General features: G+C 41.4%; 1 protein-coding gene across 2 annotated transcripts; it reads left to right on the top strand.

The window, feature by feature from the left end:
• The first annotated feature begins 930 nt into the window (after positions 1-930).
• On the top strand, positions 931-4,840 carry ndufa8 (NADH:ubiquinone oxidoreductase subunit A8). Of its 2 annotated transcripts, XM_049001273.1 has the most exons (5): positions 931-1,006; positions 1,098-1,168; positions 2,669-2,832; positions 4,075-4,240; positions 4,539-4,840. In XM_049001273.1, exons 2-5 carry the CDS (start codon positions 1,118-1,120, stop codon positions 4,674-4,676), a joined length of 519 nt encoding a protein of 172 aa, XP_048857230.1. In that variant the 5' UTR covers positions 931-1,006; positions 1,098-1,117; the 3' UTR covers positions 4,677-4,840. The 2 variants fall into 2 exon arrangements, with proteins under 2 accessions (XP_048857230.1, XP_048857221.1); XM_049001264.1 differs by lacking the exon at positions 931-1,006 and having other exon boundaries at positions 1,013-1,168.
• The last annotated feature ends 11,451 nt before the right edge of the window (positions 4,841-16,291 follow it).

Below are 16,291 nucleotides of genomic sequence, written 5' to 3'. Positions count from 1 at the left end.
GAATATTGGGAATTTCATTAAAATCATCTATAGCTAAATCACAACGGACTTCCCAAATATCTTGTCTACAGTATGTAATTTGGTTTAAAAATTAATTGCAAATATTTATACATAATTGCATTTGAAAAATATACGCATTGTTTGCTTTGCAAGTGGGCTGCTACCTGTTGAAGTTCGCCATGTCTCAGTCCGAATGTTTAGCCTTCTGGCTCGCTAGCTAGTCTTGACTTTCAATAGCCATTAACAATATACCATTTAACATCACTAAATGAGAGCTCTGTGAGTATCATGACAGTGAGCTGAAAGTGTTTATCACCAATATCACAGATTATAGGGGTTGTTAGCTAAACGGAACAACTGAATTCCATTTGTTACCTACAGATGCAGAGGGAAAAAAATCAATATTGTTGACAAAAACAACAGAAAGCCCCAGTCCTGTCAAATTACAGAAAATTGTGTCATTATTTTCGGGGGTGGGACTCACCTATTTAAATAGTGCCCCCTCAGAATATTAGTTGCATTTACGCCCATGCCTGGGACCACACAACATCTTATTTGTGGCTTATCTTAAAATTAACTAGTTTAAAAACTGTTGAGAGGTAGTATATTTTTCACTTCTATATCAAAACATTTGACACTTTTCGTATATGTAATGTCGGTGTGACGAATATTAATTTAGTAATTATATAATGATAGTATTCTAATAAAAGTTGTAAAGAATATAAAATTATACTCGCAACAAAAATATGAATATGAACAATTCTAAAACAAGAATTTTACCAAATGACCAATACTAACTGTAACGATTGCAGGAGGATGACGTATAGTAGGGAAACCTTGCTTTTGCTGCTATACGAGTCCCAGATGTCCTTAAATTTCAGTAGAGCCAACATGGCGGACATAAGCGTACAGTCTCCTAGTAGTAATATGATCCGACACGGGGGCTGATATATCTGCTTTGCGCAGGCGCTTTAGCTTGACCTTCCTCTCGCGGCCTTGTACGCCGGTACGAAATTTCGTCCTCTTGTGTAACAGGGACCTTGAGCATATTTCATTTTCTCACCTTATTTGAGTTGTATTTTTCTGTTGTTGTACAGGGGGATAAATAATTAGCGCCATGCCGGGTACGGTAGAGCTCCCCACTCTACAGGAGCTTAACGTTGAAGAGGTATGTGTGACTAGTTAGCTAGCGCCGTATTAGCTAACAAGCTGAATTTAGTCGTTTTGCACAGTACTGCCATTATCTAAGCTTCGTGTAAAGAGCATACAGCGTGGAATAATTGTTATCGTTAACTACCCGACCAGCCAGTTTTATGGACTTGGTATCGACGAATTAAATATCGAGTTTGATGTATGTTCCTGTATTTGCATGTGAACCCTGAATAGCTCGCTGGAACCGATGTATTTATCATCCAACTATATGCTTATTCAACATTTTATAGGGAGCGATGATATTTGGTGGTGGAATATATGTTACTTGTGCGAGCTGCAGCGAGAACCAGTCATTTATGAAGGAACCCCCGCCTGTGTGATAATGCCCTTGTTCCTGCACGTTATATTCTTGTGGAGGGTGAACTTGAAAGCCTAATGAAAACATTGCGTCAAGAGTAATACGATCACTTTCACCTTATACTTGGCTGAACTACACTGGTTCAAATCTGTGTTTTACAAAGATTTGTGTCTTAAAAGCAGATACAGAATAGAAAGTAAGACTGGACAGGGCATGGAGACAGCCTGGGTCCTACAATGTCACTGACAATGTTACCTGCTGAAATGTATTTGTACCTTGGGTACCCAGGCAGGAAAAATGCTACTTAAGGAAATTACCTGCAGTAAATCGCGTCTCTACATGTGTTTAGTACTGGCCAAGGGGGGCATGTCCGTCAAGTTTGCTTTACTCCATTTTTGGTCTGCCTGTGATATGAAACCATACCTCATTCAAAGTGAACTTTTAAATGAAAATCGGCAGGTCAAACTTTACATGGACGAATGCACATAATGTCAAGTGATATTGGCTGATTGAGATTTAGTTTTGAGATAATAATAGTCTATGCAGTTACTGTTCTTTGCTTTGGGACAATACAGCTAGTGTTGTTGCTTGAGTAACACTAGGTGTGATCCTTCATTAGGTACCCAGGTGGGAGTAAAATATTCTCAAAAATATTCTGAGGGCATAATGAAAAATGATTGGTTCTGAGAGATAACCAGTCAGATTGTAGAGGAGGTGGATATAAGCGACTACAGGAGGCGAGACCAAGACATCTGTCCTGCCTCCTCTAGTTGCTTGGACTTACTTTCTCAGCAAAAATGTTCTGCCCTCAGAACATTTCTGTGTAAGTAAAACTCCCACAAGCTTTACAGATACTTCATATTGACTCAAACTTGAGATTTTTGCTGCAGACTACTGTTAGTCTTCTAGAGATACTGCAGTTTGTTGTAATTCAGGTTTGTCTCCCGCAGTGCAACACCACGTGCGGCCGTGGTCACTTTTGCATTATATGAGAATGTTTGTAAATGTGAATGTTTTGTGGAATTGCACATGGTTACATTTTGAATAACGGAAGAGTTTTTGGAGTCTGGCGTCCAGGCGACTATGGATCTGACAGGGATGTTAGCAGTTGTGCATATATGTTCAGTCACTTGACTCGTGCACCTCTGTGTGCAACAGGTGAATGTTTCATCAGCGGTGCTGAAGGCAGCTGCCCACCACTATGGCTCTCAGTGTGATAAAGCCAACAAGGAGTTCATGCTGTGCCGCTGGGAGGAGAAAGATCCCAGGAAGTGTCTGGAGGAAGGCAGGAAGGTCAACGAGTGTGCGCTGCAATTCTTCAGGTACTCAACATGCCAGTGCAGAAGGACTTGTTCTCCTTGCTGTTAGCTTTGTACTTTTTTAGTCTTTCATTTGCTAGTAGTGTAATGGATCGTGGTTGATCCATGATTGATATGTACCCCCCCCCCCCCCCCCCACCCGGTTCAGCAGGCATGTGATCCACATTAATCGCAAAGTTTAACCATAATAGTGTGAAATTCAATTTTACTGTAGCGGTTACTTTTTTAAAGTAGTAATTGCATTAATCGCAGAAGTTCATAGAGGACATTCATTCCGTGCTTGAAATTCATTTCTCATAACGGGGAAAATTCCTCTTTCAAGTAGAACATGGGAGGAATTATAGATTTTCATCTGGATTGTAATAAAAAAAAAAAACTGCATGGACTCAGTAGCATTACTTTTGGCGTTTTTAGTGGAATCTGCTCCCCCCATCTCTTGACAAATGCCGTTTCTGTGTTTGCCACTTTTTTTTTCCAGAGATGATGCTATTTTGTGATCTCAAGAAAATAACTTGTGACTTGGAGAAAACATCCTTTGACTATGTTGAAATCGCAATAAAAACAAGTTGTGTACTTGACATATGACAGAAACATAATGATGGATGTTCTCCATGAACTTCCATATAATGTGGAAAAGAAACAAATCCGTTTTGTGTTCATGTGAATGGGCCCTGTTAAGTTCCTTGCATTAGGTATTTACACATAACAAATGGAAAGCAAAGTTATATCCTTCCTTCCATCCATCCATCCATCCATCCATCCATCCATCCATCCATCCATCCATCCATCCACTTGTGAATCCAATCCTTGACTTAATACCGTGATACAATCCAAGCCATGAATTTTCTGGTCCGTTGCACCCCAGTCATTTACTTGGTACCCCTTGCTAGATGTCATCCCCATTAAGTTCCTTTCTCACTACAAGTTAAGTTCAAATTCACTACAAGTCAGCAACTGATCCGAACAAAGTCAGAGAATGCGTCAGTAAATGCGCACTAATCACTAAACAGTGATAATAATTAAATGAATCAAATGAGTCCTAACATGACAGTAAGAGGTTATTTGACTTCCTTTCTTGTCCAAGACCCACAATGCCCATGCAAATTGACTGGTGGTTGAGCTGGTCAGAATGCAGCTGTTGTTAGTCTATACTTCATGCAAAATATACATTTACTTAGAAGACTATATATCTGCGCATTATGTCAGTATGGTTGTGGAGGAGCCGTACTGCTCTCTGTCTCCCAGGCAGATAAAGGCGAACTGTGCAGAGTCCTTCACAGAGTACTGGACCTGCCTGGACTACTCCAACCTAACCGAGCTGCGCCGCTGTCGCCAGCAGCAGTACGCATTTGACAGCTGTGTCCTGGAGAAGCTTGGCTGGGAGCGACCCGGCTTGGGTGACTTGTCCAAGGTGAGATCTGATCTTGTAGGTCAGGGTTGGGCAGTGTTTCCCGACCGAGGACAGTCCATGTTTTTGCTTCCTCTCAGCTCCTAGTGCACGTGTACCAGGTATTCGATGTTCCTGATTGGCTGCGCCCTGGGAGGGGGCAAAAACATGGACTGTTCGGGGTCCCCGAGGGCTGGGTTGAGAAACACTTTGGTAGGGAGTCCTGATAGCTAACAGGTGCTTTCAGCTGTTCCCAGTTGCATGCTCACATTAAACTGTATGTCTAATTAAAAAATATACACCCCTTCATATTGCTTTTCAGGTGACTAAGGTGCAAACCAGCCGGCCTCTACCTGAAAATCCCTACCACTCAAGGCCTCGACCCGAGCCCAACCCGGTCATCGAGGGCGATCTCCAGCCCGCCAAGTATGGCAGCCGTCTATTCTTCTGGAGCTGGTGATGTGGCATCAGCCGTGGAGCTCTCCACCCCAACATGGGGGCTGGTGCGGATCACAGAGGACTTTCCTGCTGTACCATATAGTGCTCTCCTGTCACCTGCGTAGCCAGGTTAATAAAAAGAAAAATCTCTAAGCGTGTGATGGAATAAAGTTGTAATTTAAACTATTGTGGGGATGATTTAATGGACTCGTTTAACATGGAAATGATAATTTCTCAGAAGCCTTTTGTCAGATTATGTTCTTTATTCAGTAGTATGATGCAGAACAGACGTGCCCACAGGCTAGGCTCCAATTAAGCCTTAGCGTAGGGAAAACACCTCTTTTTTCCAGAAACCACTGCGTATGGCACTCGATTGTTCAATAGTTAATGATCATAATTGTCTTGTAAAAAAATTTGTTTTATAAGCAACTGAAATTCCAAGTCACCTTGAAGTAAAAGCCATGGTTTCAAGAGAAGGAACTACAGAATGATGGAGAAGATCTGATGCAAACTGGCTTCATGGTAGCACTGGCTGTTGCTGCGCACAAGATGTTATGTAAGAGTGATTCCAAATGAATGGAACCGCAGTCAGTTATGTATTCTCACACATCTTGACTAACTCAGATGAGCCTGTCGACATTAAACAAGAACAAAGTCAAACTTTTGAAAAATCTGTGTTTGACTATGGTATGATTTTGCTAATTATATAAAAGCTCTTCCTGCATCGTTGGTGCTTCTGTAGATTTCAAAAGCTAACACAACTGGAATACATCTAAGCACGTTGATCTCCCAGCCATTCCAGTGCGGTGTGCTATGAGTTAACTTCATAAATTTAGGTACGCCTAACTCACCTTTGAATGGAGTATATTGTCATGGCAGATCTCTGTCCACACTCAACCAGAGGCGTGTACTACAGAATGAGTTTAATGGCTTAGGAAGATTTCTTCAAGGCTTACCATTGAGTTTTGGGTATGGTGAATTGAAGCTTACTTTTTAAATGGGTATATTGTCACTGGTATTTTACACTTCACACCTAACCTGCTTCGAGCAAATTTAGGTGCTGGTTCTTGGATTAAAACAAGCATAAGTCCTATCCTGCCCTTTACCCAATGAATATACGAACCGTCTGTTCACCAAAAATTCAAATTACATAAGAGCCACCCGTTTGACTGAATATTAAGGATGGGTTTTACCACTTTCTGTCAGATCTGATGCCAAGTTTTTAATCCCAATACTAATATTCAGTGCAGGGCCATTGGCAGCCCATTTCCAGCAGTAAATTAAATTTGCTGCGGTGTGGTGGTGAGGGGGGAGAGTGTTAATGAAACAAGGTTGCTGCTGGTGGGTGAGATATTACCTACTTATGGAAGGGGGGCATCCTTCGCACCCCTTTTATGTGAATGTGCAGCTTCGGTCTATCAAATTAACTCCAAATATGTAAAACTTGCCTCTTACACAACACAGACCTCTTGATTATTGCACAGTATGAAAACATCCCATTTTACTTGGGTAATTCAGGTCCAGAGAGTAAAAGTCCAGACCGGGATTTTGTTTCAACCAATCAGTTGAGTGCTCTGTGACTGTGACTCTTTATGCTCAACTGGTTGGTTGAAACAAAATCTTGGTCTGGACTTGAATGACCCAACTCTGCCGACAGCTAATGTGCATGGCTGCATCTGCAATACATCCTGCAGGAATATGCTGTAAATTGGTAGGAGTTACGGTGAGTTAATTTAAATAAACAAACAGATTAATAAATAAAATGAAACACTTCATCTGTCTTCCAACCACTTGCGGGCAGTATTATTATTTTTCAAACCCTTGGCTTAAATTGCCGCTCTACCTTTTCTTTTTCTAGTATAGCTTTGATCTCGTGCTTTTATTTGATGTCATGTTGAAAGGTGGATATTTGCACCAGTTGGCCCATGTTTCACGTCTAAAAAAGCTTTAATGTGTTCAATCTCTGGCAAGAAGCCGTTTATCTGTGACTGCCATGCTTGAGGATAAGCTTGGTTTTGACTGCGTAACTCTTCAATGACCAAAAGTTATTTTTTAAATATATCAGAATTCAACTCAATTTGCATGAAAAACTCATAATGTCATACATTTTGATTTCACAAACTTGTGGCCTTGTTAAAATATGCAGAACTAAGATTAATTTGTTTTCTGCGTGATGAGTCGATGGAATGATTCTGAAACACCTGCCATCGTCTGGTTTTCTCAAACGCAGCCCTGTCCTTCAGAGACCCTGGGACAAGCCTCCGTCAGCTCAGACTTTTCAGGCAGCACGCACTTTGGCAGTTTTTTGGCCGAGTGCACTGAGGTTCTTCAATGTTCAGGGAGCACTGTGTAGAGCATGTTTATGATCCAGTAGACGCTCAAAGACTCAATGCAGTAAAGCATAGCCGGGAAAGGTCAGGTTGTACCGGGAAACCTCTATAAAAGAACTGCTGAAATGTGAGACCATCTCAGGCTTTGGTTCAAAGTGAAGATGAGAGGAGATCGTCAGAGCCAGAGTTTCTAAACAATGGTGCATGGAAACCTATTGTCAGCTTTGAGATGTTTCCAGAGGACAACTCCTTGCAAACACATATCTATGACTATGGAACGTTGTCATGCCCGGCTCGTCCGCTCCTCGTGTGTGCCACGCCCCCTGATTACCCATGTGTGATTCCCTGATCGTACCCAGCTGTGTCGAGTTATTTTGATCAGTCCTGTCTATTTCAGTCCATGTCTTGCCTGAGTTCATTGTCTGTCATTGATGTTAGCTGTTGTCAGACTGCGTCAGATGTTTCCCAGTCCGCGCTACAACATTAAATCCCCGTTTTACCCCTTATTCTGCCTGCCTGCTTCCTGCTTTCCCGCCTACACGCTCGATCGCCCACTTTTAATTGCCGCGATCGTGACAAACGTGTAATGAAATATTTCTTGCTATGGATGTAATCAAATGAAAAACACTCAGATGTGTACACTGATATGTTATACTGCTGGTCTATCTCAGTTTGGATAATACAATAGGTCAGTAAATGACCTAAACGGCCCTAATTCACCAAACCCGTTTAGTGTCTATTTTTACTACAAATGACCTCATTTGCTTGTTTCTTTGCTGGCATCATGACACGTCACTGAAGCAACCTGGACAGCTTACCGTGCTGCTCTTTCACCAGATTTTACAGCTGATTGTTCACTTTAACATTTCAGCAGGTTGCTTCAGATCCACTCATTGGGCTTTGACATTTGGACACAGGTTCTGTTTATTAGGCATCCAGCTGCCACGCTTTTTGGATTCCGCTGTTCATCCCATTAATGTAGGACCATGATAAGGGTCTAGGTCACAGTGTCTAGGTCTTTTTTACCAACCACATGTTTCTACTGTAATACCACCATAATCCATTAATAATCCATGCAGCGGGTCTCAACATCTCCTACTTACACCAAGATCCTATGGTTACGACGTCGCTCATAGCAAACCCAAACACAGAGAAGCCTTTGCCCTGAGTCCTAGTCCAGTGCCGTTTGTAGAGGATGAATCAATCTAGTTGAAAATAGCCAGATATTTCACTGACCAGATGTATGGCCAAGCATCTGGTCACAAAGGGCTGTACAAGAAAATAAAACCAAGGAACGTTTTTTGAGAAAAAAAGAAAACAGTCATTCAATTCATTCAGTCGCCTGTTAGGCGCCATTCTGGCGTCTTTTACATGGTGAATATGAAAAATAACACAGAATTATAATTATGAAATTCTGGATTTTGTGGAAATATTTATCGCTTTCATATCTTCATGCAAAGGATAATTGTGCAATGTTGTTCCCTCTGTGTTTAATAGTTTTGCACATTCTGTGCTCCTGACGCGCTTTCATAAACTATCACAGCTGTACTACACACACAGTCAAAGCTTACCTTTAATTTTTTAAATCAGTGTAACGTTTATACCAGTGATGTGTCGTTTTTTTTTTTGTTTTTTTTTTTCATCTTATCCAAAAAGACATGCAATCTGGCTACATATTTGACTCGGACAGGTCAGATTTATTGCTGCTCTCCAGAGGATGACAGCAGAGACCTTTAACTGCTTGCTGATAAGCCCCTACTGATAACAAGCACGCTGCCTGTTTCTGGACAAGCGCTTCACCTGGAATGACTTTCAGAATATCCTTGAATAAAAATGATTTTCAAACTATGCTCTCCTGTATGGAGTTAAGTAAAATTTAGGTTCGTTTATACATTGCGCCAATGGACTGGCATGCCTTCTGAGGTGTACCCTGATTTATGTCTTGTGCTTCCTGGGATCAGAAACTGGATCTTCTTGATCCTGTGCTGGATGAGCATTCATTCAGAATGAATGAATAACCATAGGCATTACTACTGCAGACACATCGCTAAGATGTGTATGTCGGGCATCTGCAAGGCAAAGCTAAAATAACTTTGCATAGACAAGTAAACAGCTCAGGATTTTTTTTTCCCTGGGGTGTCTGATTTATTATGGGACATGTTTCTCGACAGTGCCGAAGCGTTCTGCACTCTGTCCATGAATGGTAGGGAGCCATGCGTGGATGGGCCGTGCAGGAGGACGGGAGTCGCCGGACCCTCTCACACATGTCAGCAATTTGGCCACTTTGTATGTTTTGGATATGAAAAAGCATTTAAAAGAAAACAGCAGTAGGGGAGTCCTTCTTGCGTCTGGCAGCTGCGCCTCACGGCAAATTGCTTTCAGCTGCTGCTGTACAGGTCAGGTTTGCTCCAGTAATATCAACCGATACGTTAGGGTCCTGAAAATGATGATGTAAACATAAATGGACCAAGCGAATGCAGTGAAAGGCTCCTATCTCAGTACTTGGTTGCCTGGTACAGTAAAGATAAGTGTGCAGTCCTGCTCTGTGCTTCATGGCGACACTCATATGGATAAGATTTCCTCTTTGTGGTGAGACTGGGCTTGTTTCTGCGAGGTCCTACCTTGTTTCCAGCAATCTTTGGTGTAAAACTCACTTTTGTGAGTTTTAAGCTGCAAGAATGGATTGTGGGTCCCTATTTGCGTGGGATTGGGTGGTAAATGTCTGTCAAAGGTATGGCGCTCTTCAACAACCGTATTTGTGTATAAATCATCGCACACGTTTCCGGAACCTCCTGTTCTGGTGAAAATTGCAGCAGTAATAGGTCAAATATAGTCAAATCAGTTTTTTTTTCACCAGCAAGTCCTCCTCGGAGGATCCCAAGACTCTTCTAGATCAATGAAGGAATGCCATCCATTCACTGTCATCCTGTAATCGCTGTATAATTTCACCATTATCTTTCCGAAGATCATAAGCTTGTCATGGTAAGGGACCCCTGGAGTTCTAATACCTGTAAACAATCCCTGATTGGGTCTCCCATGGTGGGCAGGTCTTAGGTAAAACACATTTTGCAAGGGAGAACAGCCAGACCTGACCCATGTAACTGGATCAAAGACAAGGGGCCTGTATCATAAAGCAGGATTTCTAAATGAACTTCAATTACAATTCAATTACATTTAACCTGCAATCCCTTAAATCCGACAAAGAATCTGACTTAGCAGGACACCCTGCTTCATGATTCAGGCCCAAGGTGTCATGGGCTCTTATGTTACTGGCTTCTGCAGATCGTAATACTAGTAATACTAATAATAATTAAATATAAGTAAATTCAAGATATGTAAACAAAACATGCAAGATAATAAATACAAAATCTGCAGATCACAGAAATAAATCAAATATAAATAAAATTGCATAAAATAACAAATGCAAATCATTCCATCTACTTTCCATACTTGCTCATCTGGTACAAGATGAGGTTACCTTATATACTGAGACTGAACACCTGTTAGGGCAAAGAAATCTTTACTTACAACCTATACATCTCAAGAGACATAGGTGTTGAAAATTTTTTAAATCTCACCAAGTGATTTAGCACTGAGATGATCTTTTTGGATATATCGAGCTGCTTCTACGAGGGCTATAATGCATGAAGCTCAAAGCCCTGTACGTTAATCACTAACTTTCTTCATATGTAGCACAATTCTTGAAATACTAACATGATTTGTCCATTACCAATTGGCTGTGAAGACCATTAATTTAAAGGTCTTGAAGAGATGAATTTGCCATTATAAATGTTTGCCTTTGATTCACTTTACACAGGACCTTCATTTGTTAAAACATTGTCATGATTGATTCAAGATTCAAGAGGTTTAATCATCACAGACACAATTGCAAACATACAACAATGCCGTGAAATATATCCCTGGTCTCTCCGAGCAGCTGTGCATTATAAGAGAATAATAAAATATAGAAAAATAACAATATAAAATAAAAAATATATAAAATGTTCAGCTGTACATAATCTATACATACGTGATAGGTAAAAGGTATTGTGCTGTGTAATATAAGTGCAATGTGAAATATGTACCAACAATTTGGACAGTATGAAAGCAGTGATTATGTCAGTGTTACAGTGACTGAAGAGTCACTGCTGAGTCTGGTAGGAGACCTACAGTAGGGGCACTGAGATTTGTCCTGGTTTAGGAGTCTTATGACCTGGGGAAAGCTTCTCCTAAACTTTTCAGTTCTGGTCGTAAGGGTGTGGAACTGTTTGCCTGAGTTCAGCAGGCAAAACAGAGAGTTATTGAGGTGGGATGGATCCTTGGAGATTTTTGTTACTCTGGTTCTACAGAGGCTGGTGTAAATGTCTTGTAGGGAGGACAAGGCAGATCTGGTGCAGCGCTCTGCTGCTCTAACCTCCCTCTGCAGGGCTTTCCGTTCCTGGACAGAGAAGTTCCTGAACCACGATGTTGTGATGATAGTGTTGCTGTGACTGCTGCTTGTTGTGAAAATGTGGCCACCCACTTCTCTAAACATGGCTGTCCCCATCTCTTTTCTGTGGGTCACTCTATATTGACTTGGCCTCTAGTTTAATGTCGATTCTGACCGGTGATTTGTCAACACATTTCATAGCCTCGGGAAATGCCCAAATATGTCATCATGTCCATTCTTTGGGCGCTGCAGAGATTTTAATGACCCATGGCACTTGTTGAAGTTTAGTTGTCGGGTTGGGTTGTGGTCTTGTTCTGGACATTTATGAAGAGCTCTTAGACATCTTTGTGATTATGTGGACATAAAGCAACAGTCTCTCCCATGATGCATTGCGGAATGATCACGCTACAACAAAACACACACACATTCAGTACATAAACACTTCCCAAAATCTGACGATATAAAGTAGATATTCTGCAAGCTATTATTTTTCTCCAGATGAAATGTCTCGCATGAACATAACAAATAACCAATCACACATGAGTGCAATAGTCCATATTTCTTGGGTTTTGGAATAACATGCAGATAAAGTGGCCCTCTGATACCCTGATTGCTTCCGTCGAAGGGCTGATTAGGAGTGAGACGGGAGAGAAACATTAAACTGGCACAGACATTAAAGCTGATCTTTTTCACCATAAAAGGCCTGGACACAGGCCACATCTTACATTCTGGACGCTCCATGCCACAGTAATAGCAGAATAACAGTGAAGTTATCCGGTGCCAGCAGAGTGCTCACTGTAGTGAGAATTGGATGCTGGCTGGTTGTGAAAGGATGAAGCAATATGTAATTTTAAAATAGGTTTGTTTCGGAGCTGCATGATTTTGAAGTGTGTCAGTAACCCGTATCTCCCCTGAAGTGAACCACTGACAGATCCGTGTTCTTAGTGTCCCAGTGTATGAGGGCCAAGATCAAGCGATTTGGTTTACCTGGATAATTAAGATGACGTGTACTGGAATTCAAGTGGGCGGCATGGCGGTGCAGTGGTTAGCACTGTTTCTCACACCTCTGGGACCCGGGTTCGAGTCTCCGCCTGGGTCACATGTGTGCGGAGTTTGCATGTTCTCCCCATGTCGTCGTGGGGTTTCCTCCGGGTACTCCGGTTTCCCCCCTCAGTCCAAAAACATGCTGAGGCCAAATTGCCCGTAGGTGTGCATGTGTGAGTGAATGGTGTGTGAGTGGCGATGGGCTGGCCCCCCATCCTGGGTTGTTCCCTGCCTTGTGCCCATTGCTTCCGGGATAGGCTCCGGACCCCCCGTGACCCAGTAGGATAAGCGGTTTGGAAAATGGATGGATGGATTTCTGGGAATTTTTGGTCTTTTTGTCCAACTATCTATCTGTCCACCTCCTAAGTGCTTATCTGGGTTGGGACTTTTTGGATTTTCAGGGGGGCTTGGCACCTGTCACACATGGGATTAGTGTTTTGCACCCAGGGATGCTGCAAAACGGGGGTGGGGTGGGTTGGAGAGGTAGGATGGTTCCAAGGGCCCCTGAGTGTCATACAGGGCCATAAATAATTTGAAACATAATTGGAGAGTTCTGGATTGGGGGTCCAATGTGATATACTTTCATGGAGGCCAGAATCTCAAGCAGCACCCCTGTGTTTACCACAGAACTCTATTGCATTGTCCAAATCTTTACCTACTTTTCAATTCCGGGAAGCCAGTGATGTCTGCATAAGCTTGTGTTAATATTTTTCATGTTGTGTGTTTTTGTGACAAGCAAGCGCCTCTGTTTGAAAGTAGATGTTTTACTCCAGCTGATCCATGGACAAGCCTTTAGATGTACTCGAGGAACCCATCCACAATTGTTGTTATATCTTGAAATATTAACAACTTCCCTTTGTTCTTCACCCCCCCTACTTCCACAGAGTCCATCATTTCCTTATGTCACCCTCTCTATAGCTTTTTAACGTACTTGCAGTTTATCTCTGGTGCTTCTAGCATTTGTCTAGTCATGCTTTCTGTAACTGCAACTGGAGTATTACTGCAACTGGAGTATTACAGTATGACACTAACCAGTCCACTGCTCACGGACTTTAATCAAACCAGAAAGCAAATCCCAAGTTACTGTCAAGGCAAATATAATTTATGTTGCATTGATGGACACTGTGCTGTGTATTTTTATACTTTTATATAAGGAAATTTATTAAAAATTGAAATACCTGTAATGCATTTCATAAGAAATGTATCATAATTTAAAAGTAGAAAATTCAAATATTTCTATGAGAATGGTCTGTTGTGTAAGTAACGTGTTGTTCTCTACAGAAGCTCAATTTCAATTTCAAGCTCAATTGTTTTCATAAAGTCATTGTCTGTTCAGATACATGTCAAATTGAACAGGTCAAAGAGAATACAAGATTAGCACCTCCACTCTTTGCTGTTTATATAGAAAGTGTTTTGTAGGAGTATTTGGGTTACACTGTTACATTATTGCCTCATACCTCTGGGCCCCAGGTTCGAGTCTCCGCCTGAGTCACACGTGTGTGGAGTTTGCATGTTCTCCCCATGTCGTCGTGGGGTTTCCTCCGGGTACTCCGGTTTCCCCCCACAGTCCAAAAACATGCCGAGGCTAATTGGAGTTGCTAAATTGCCCGTAGGAGTGCATGTGAGAGTGAATGGTGTGTGAGTGTGCCCTGCGATGGGCTGGCCCCCCATCCTGGGTTGTTCCCTGCCTCGTGCCCATTGCTTCCGGGACAGGCTCCGGACCCCCAGTAGGATAAGCGGTTTGGAAAATGGATGGATGGATGCATGTTACATCATTTGCTAAAATACGTAAAGATAGCAGACAGTTCAGTACTTTAAAATGAACTTGGGACAATTAAATCAACAGTTATTCTTTCAAAAACTAAGTAATATTTATAATATTATAAAACACGACTGTAAGACCTGAGGAGACAGAAGTGGAGACGTTTCCGCATCATACATGCAATTTTATCTTCTGTGTCACTGGAGGTCTGTGCCAATCATGGAGATCCTACAAAACTTGTATGATGACCAGTGTTGATGTGGGAGCTCTTATTACATGAATCACATTGCATTATACAGTAATATCTATGCAGTTTAACTCGACCTTCTATAAGAGGTAATGTGGGTTCACTCTGCATGTGTGATATCGATGTTCACGCTGTACATTTTTCTGTTACTTCAAATCCCACACTATCCGATAAAATCTTTAAATGTTAGTTGTTTCAAAAACACAAAAGTGGCATGTAGCTGGGAAATGGGAATTGAATTATGGTGTAATCTGTTTGCAATTCCTCAGGAAATTTTTATCACAGATCTGTTTATATATTGGAAAGCTTCCCTTTGCTAACCTTAGAAGCCAGTCAAACCAAAACGTAGATCTGGAGCAGATACAAACGTACTGCTTGGGTAAGTATACTGTGATTTACTTCCATAAATCTGCCTTTAACACTGAACAGCTTACATACCTTTTCAATGTTCCTACGTTTGTGCTGTGTGTTTGGGGCACATGAGTACTTTTTTGCATTTCATATCTATTTACACAAAATCCACTCAATAGAAAACAAACTGATGTCAGAGAATGTATCTGTAGTCAATAAAGTAAAACATTTCCTGTTGCTGTTTTATGAGCATGTTAAGCTTTTAGTGGGTTTGATGAAACATGCTCTGTAATTCAATTTGCAGCACAGTCGGCTGTGTTCATTTCAGTCATTGTTGGAAGCTTTGCCAAGCTTTCATTCGGTCAGCAGCCTGTCAGTCATTTGTGGCATGAAAAGTCCGCCTTTTCTCTTATACAAGTTTACATCTATGGCAAATGCCAGTCACTTGTCTTCTACTTATTCCTTTGTATTTTTCTGTCTCTAAATATACCCACAGAAATAAAGCCAGATGCTTTTGTGCAAAGTGACATCAATGTGTATTTTAGATGAATAGAATAATGGTGTTTTATTAGCCCCCATGGGGAAATCCCCTTTCCCCGTCTTATGCTTCATGACACAGACAGGTTAGAGCAAGCCTGGCGGGGGGCAGAGCACAGGGTCAGCCAGCACACGGTGCCCCTGAGGCTCGGTATGGACAAGTGACAATTCTATTAAAGCTGGGGCTCAAACCAGCAACCTTCTGATTACAGGCGCTGAAGCTTAACTGAGCCAATACCCTCAAGTGCAGCCGGAAACCAGGCAAAGAGCATCAGCCAGTAATAAGTCAGCGCAGTTATTGCTCAGTGTTGATCAGTTATTTAAAGCAATAGAAAGTCTGCTCTGTGGTATGGAAGCACCATGCATTGTGTAAATAAAGTACTTCAGTGAAAATAAACTGCACTAATTGGTCTTAGAAGTTACAACTAGAACAAAACCATCAGAAACAAAAGGGTTACTTTAGGTAATTAAAATCGAAGCATTTTACTCTGGACATGAGAGTTTAAAGGGTTTAGGTGCCTGTCGGGAAATGCAGTCCATGCGGGTGGTTTAGTTTTACTATTCACTTGTTTGTCAGCTGTAAATTTAAGGATTTAAAAACAATAATTTTAACATGGAACATCAGCGCCCCCTGCTGCTGAATAACATGCTGTTTTATTTATAAAGTTATTATCCTTATATTTTATTAATATTTACTCATTAATTATCAATATTTAACTATTATTTATTATTATCCTTAGATTAGGGGTTTCGAACTTTCAATGGAAACTTGGGATTTAGTTGGTGAATTTGCAAAAAGTTCTATATATGCAACGAAACGCTTATATTATAACTCAATATAATATATCCATCCACCCATCCATCCATCCATTCTCCAAACCACTTATCCTACTGGGTTGCGGGGGGTCCGGAGCCTATCCCGGAAGCAATGGGCACG

Source organism: Brienomyrus brachyistius, chromosome 2 (assembly GCF_023856365.1).
Source record: "Brienomyrus brachyistius isolate T26 chromosome 2, BBRACH_0.4, whole genome shotgun sequence".
Classification (NCBI taxonomy): Eukaryota; Metazoa; Chordata; class Actinopteri; order Osteoglossiformes; family Mormyridae; genus Brienomyrus; species Brienomyrus brachyistius.
Note: the sequence above shows the minus strand (reverse complement) of the source record. Positions and strands in the feature narration are given on the sequence as shown.

Bases quoted from the DNA above. Each gene is read 5' to 3' on its own strand.
- ndufa8 (XM_049001273.1), top strand. From the start codon at position 1,118: ATGCCGGGTACGGTAGAGCTCCCCACTCTACAGGAGCTTAACGTTGAA. The intron at 2,833-4,074 runs GTACTCAACATG...TCTGTCTCCCAG, and splicing joins TGTGCGCTGCAATTCTTCAG to GCAGATAAAGGCGAACTGTG. The intron at 4,241-4,538 runs GTGAGATCTGAT...ATTGCTTTTCAG, and splicing joins GCTTGGGTGACTTGTCCAAG to GTGACTAAGGTGCAAACCAG.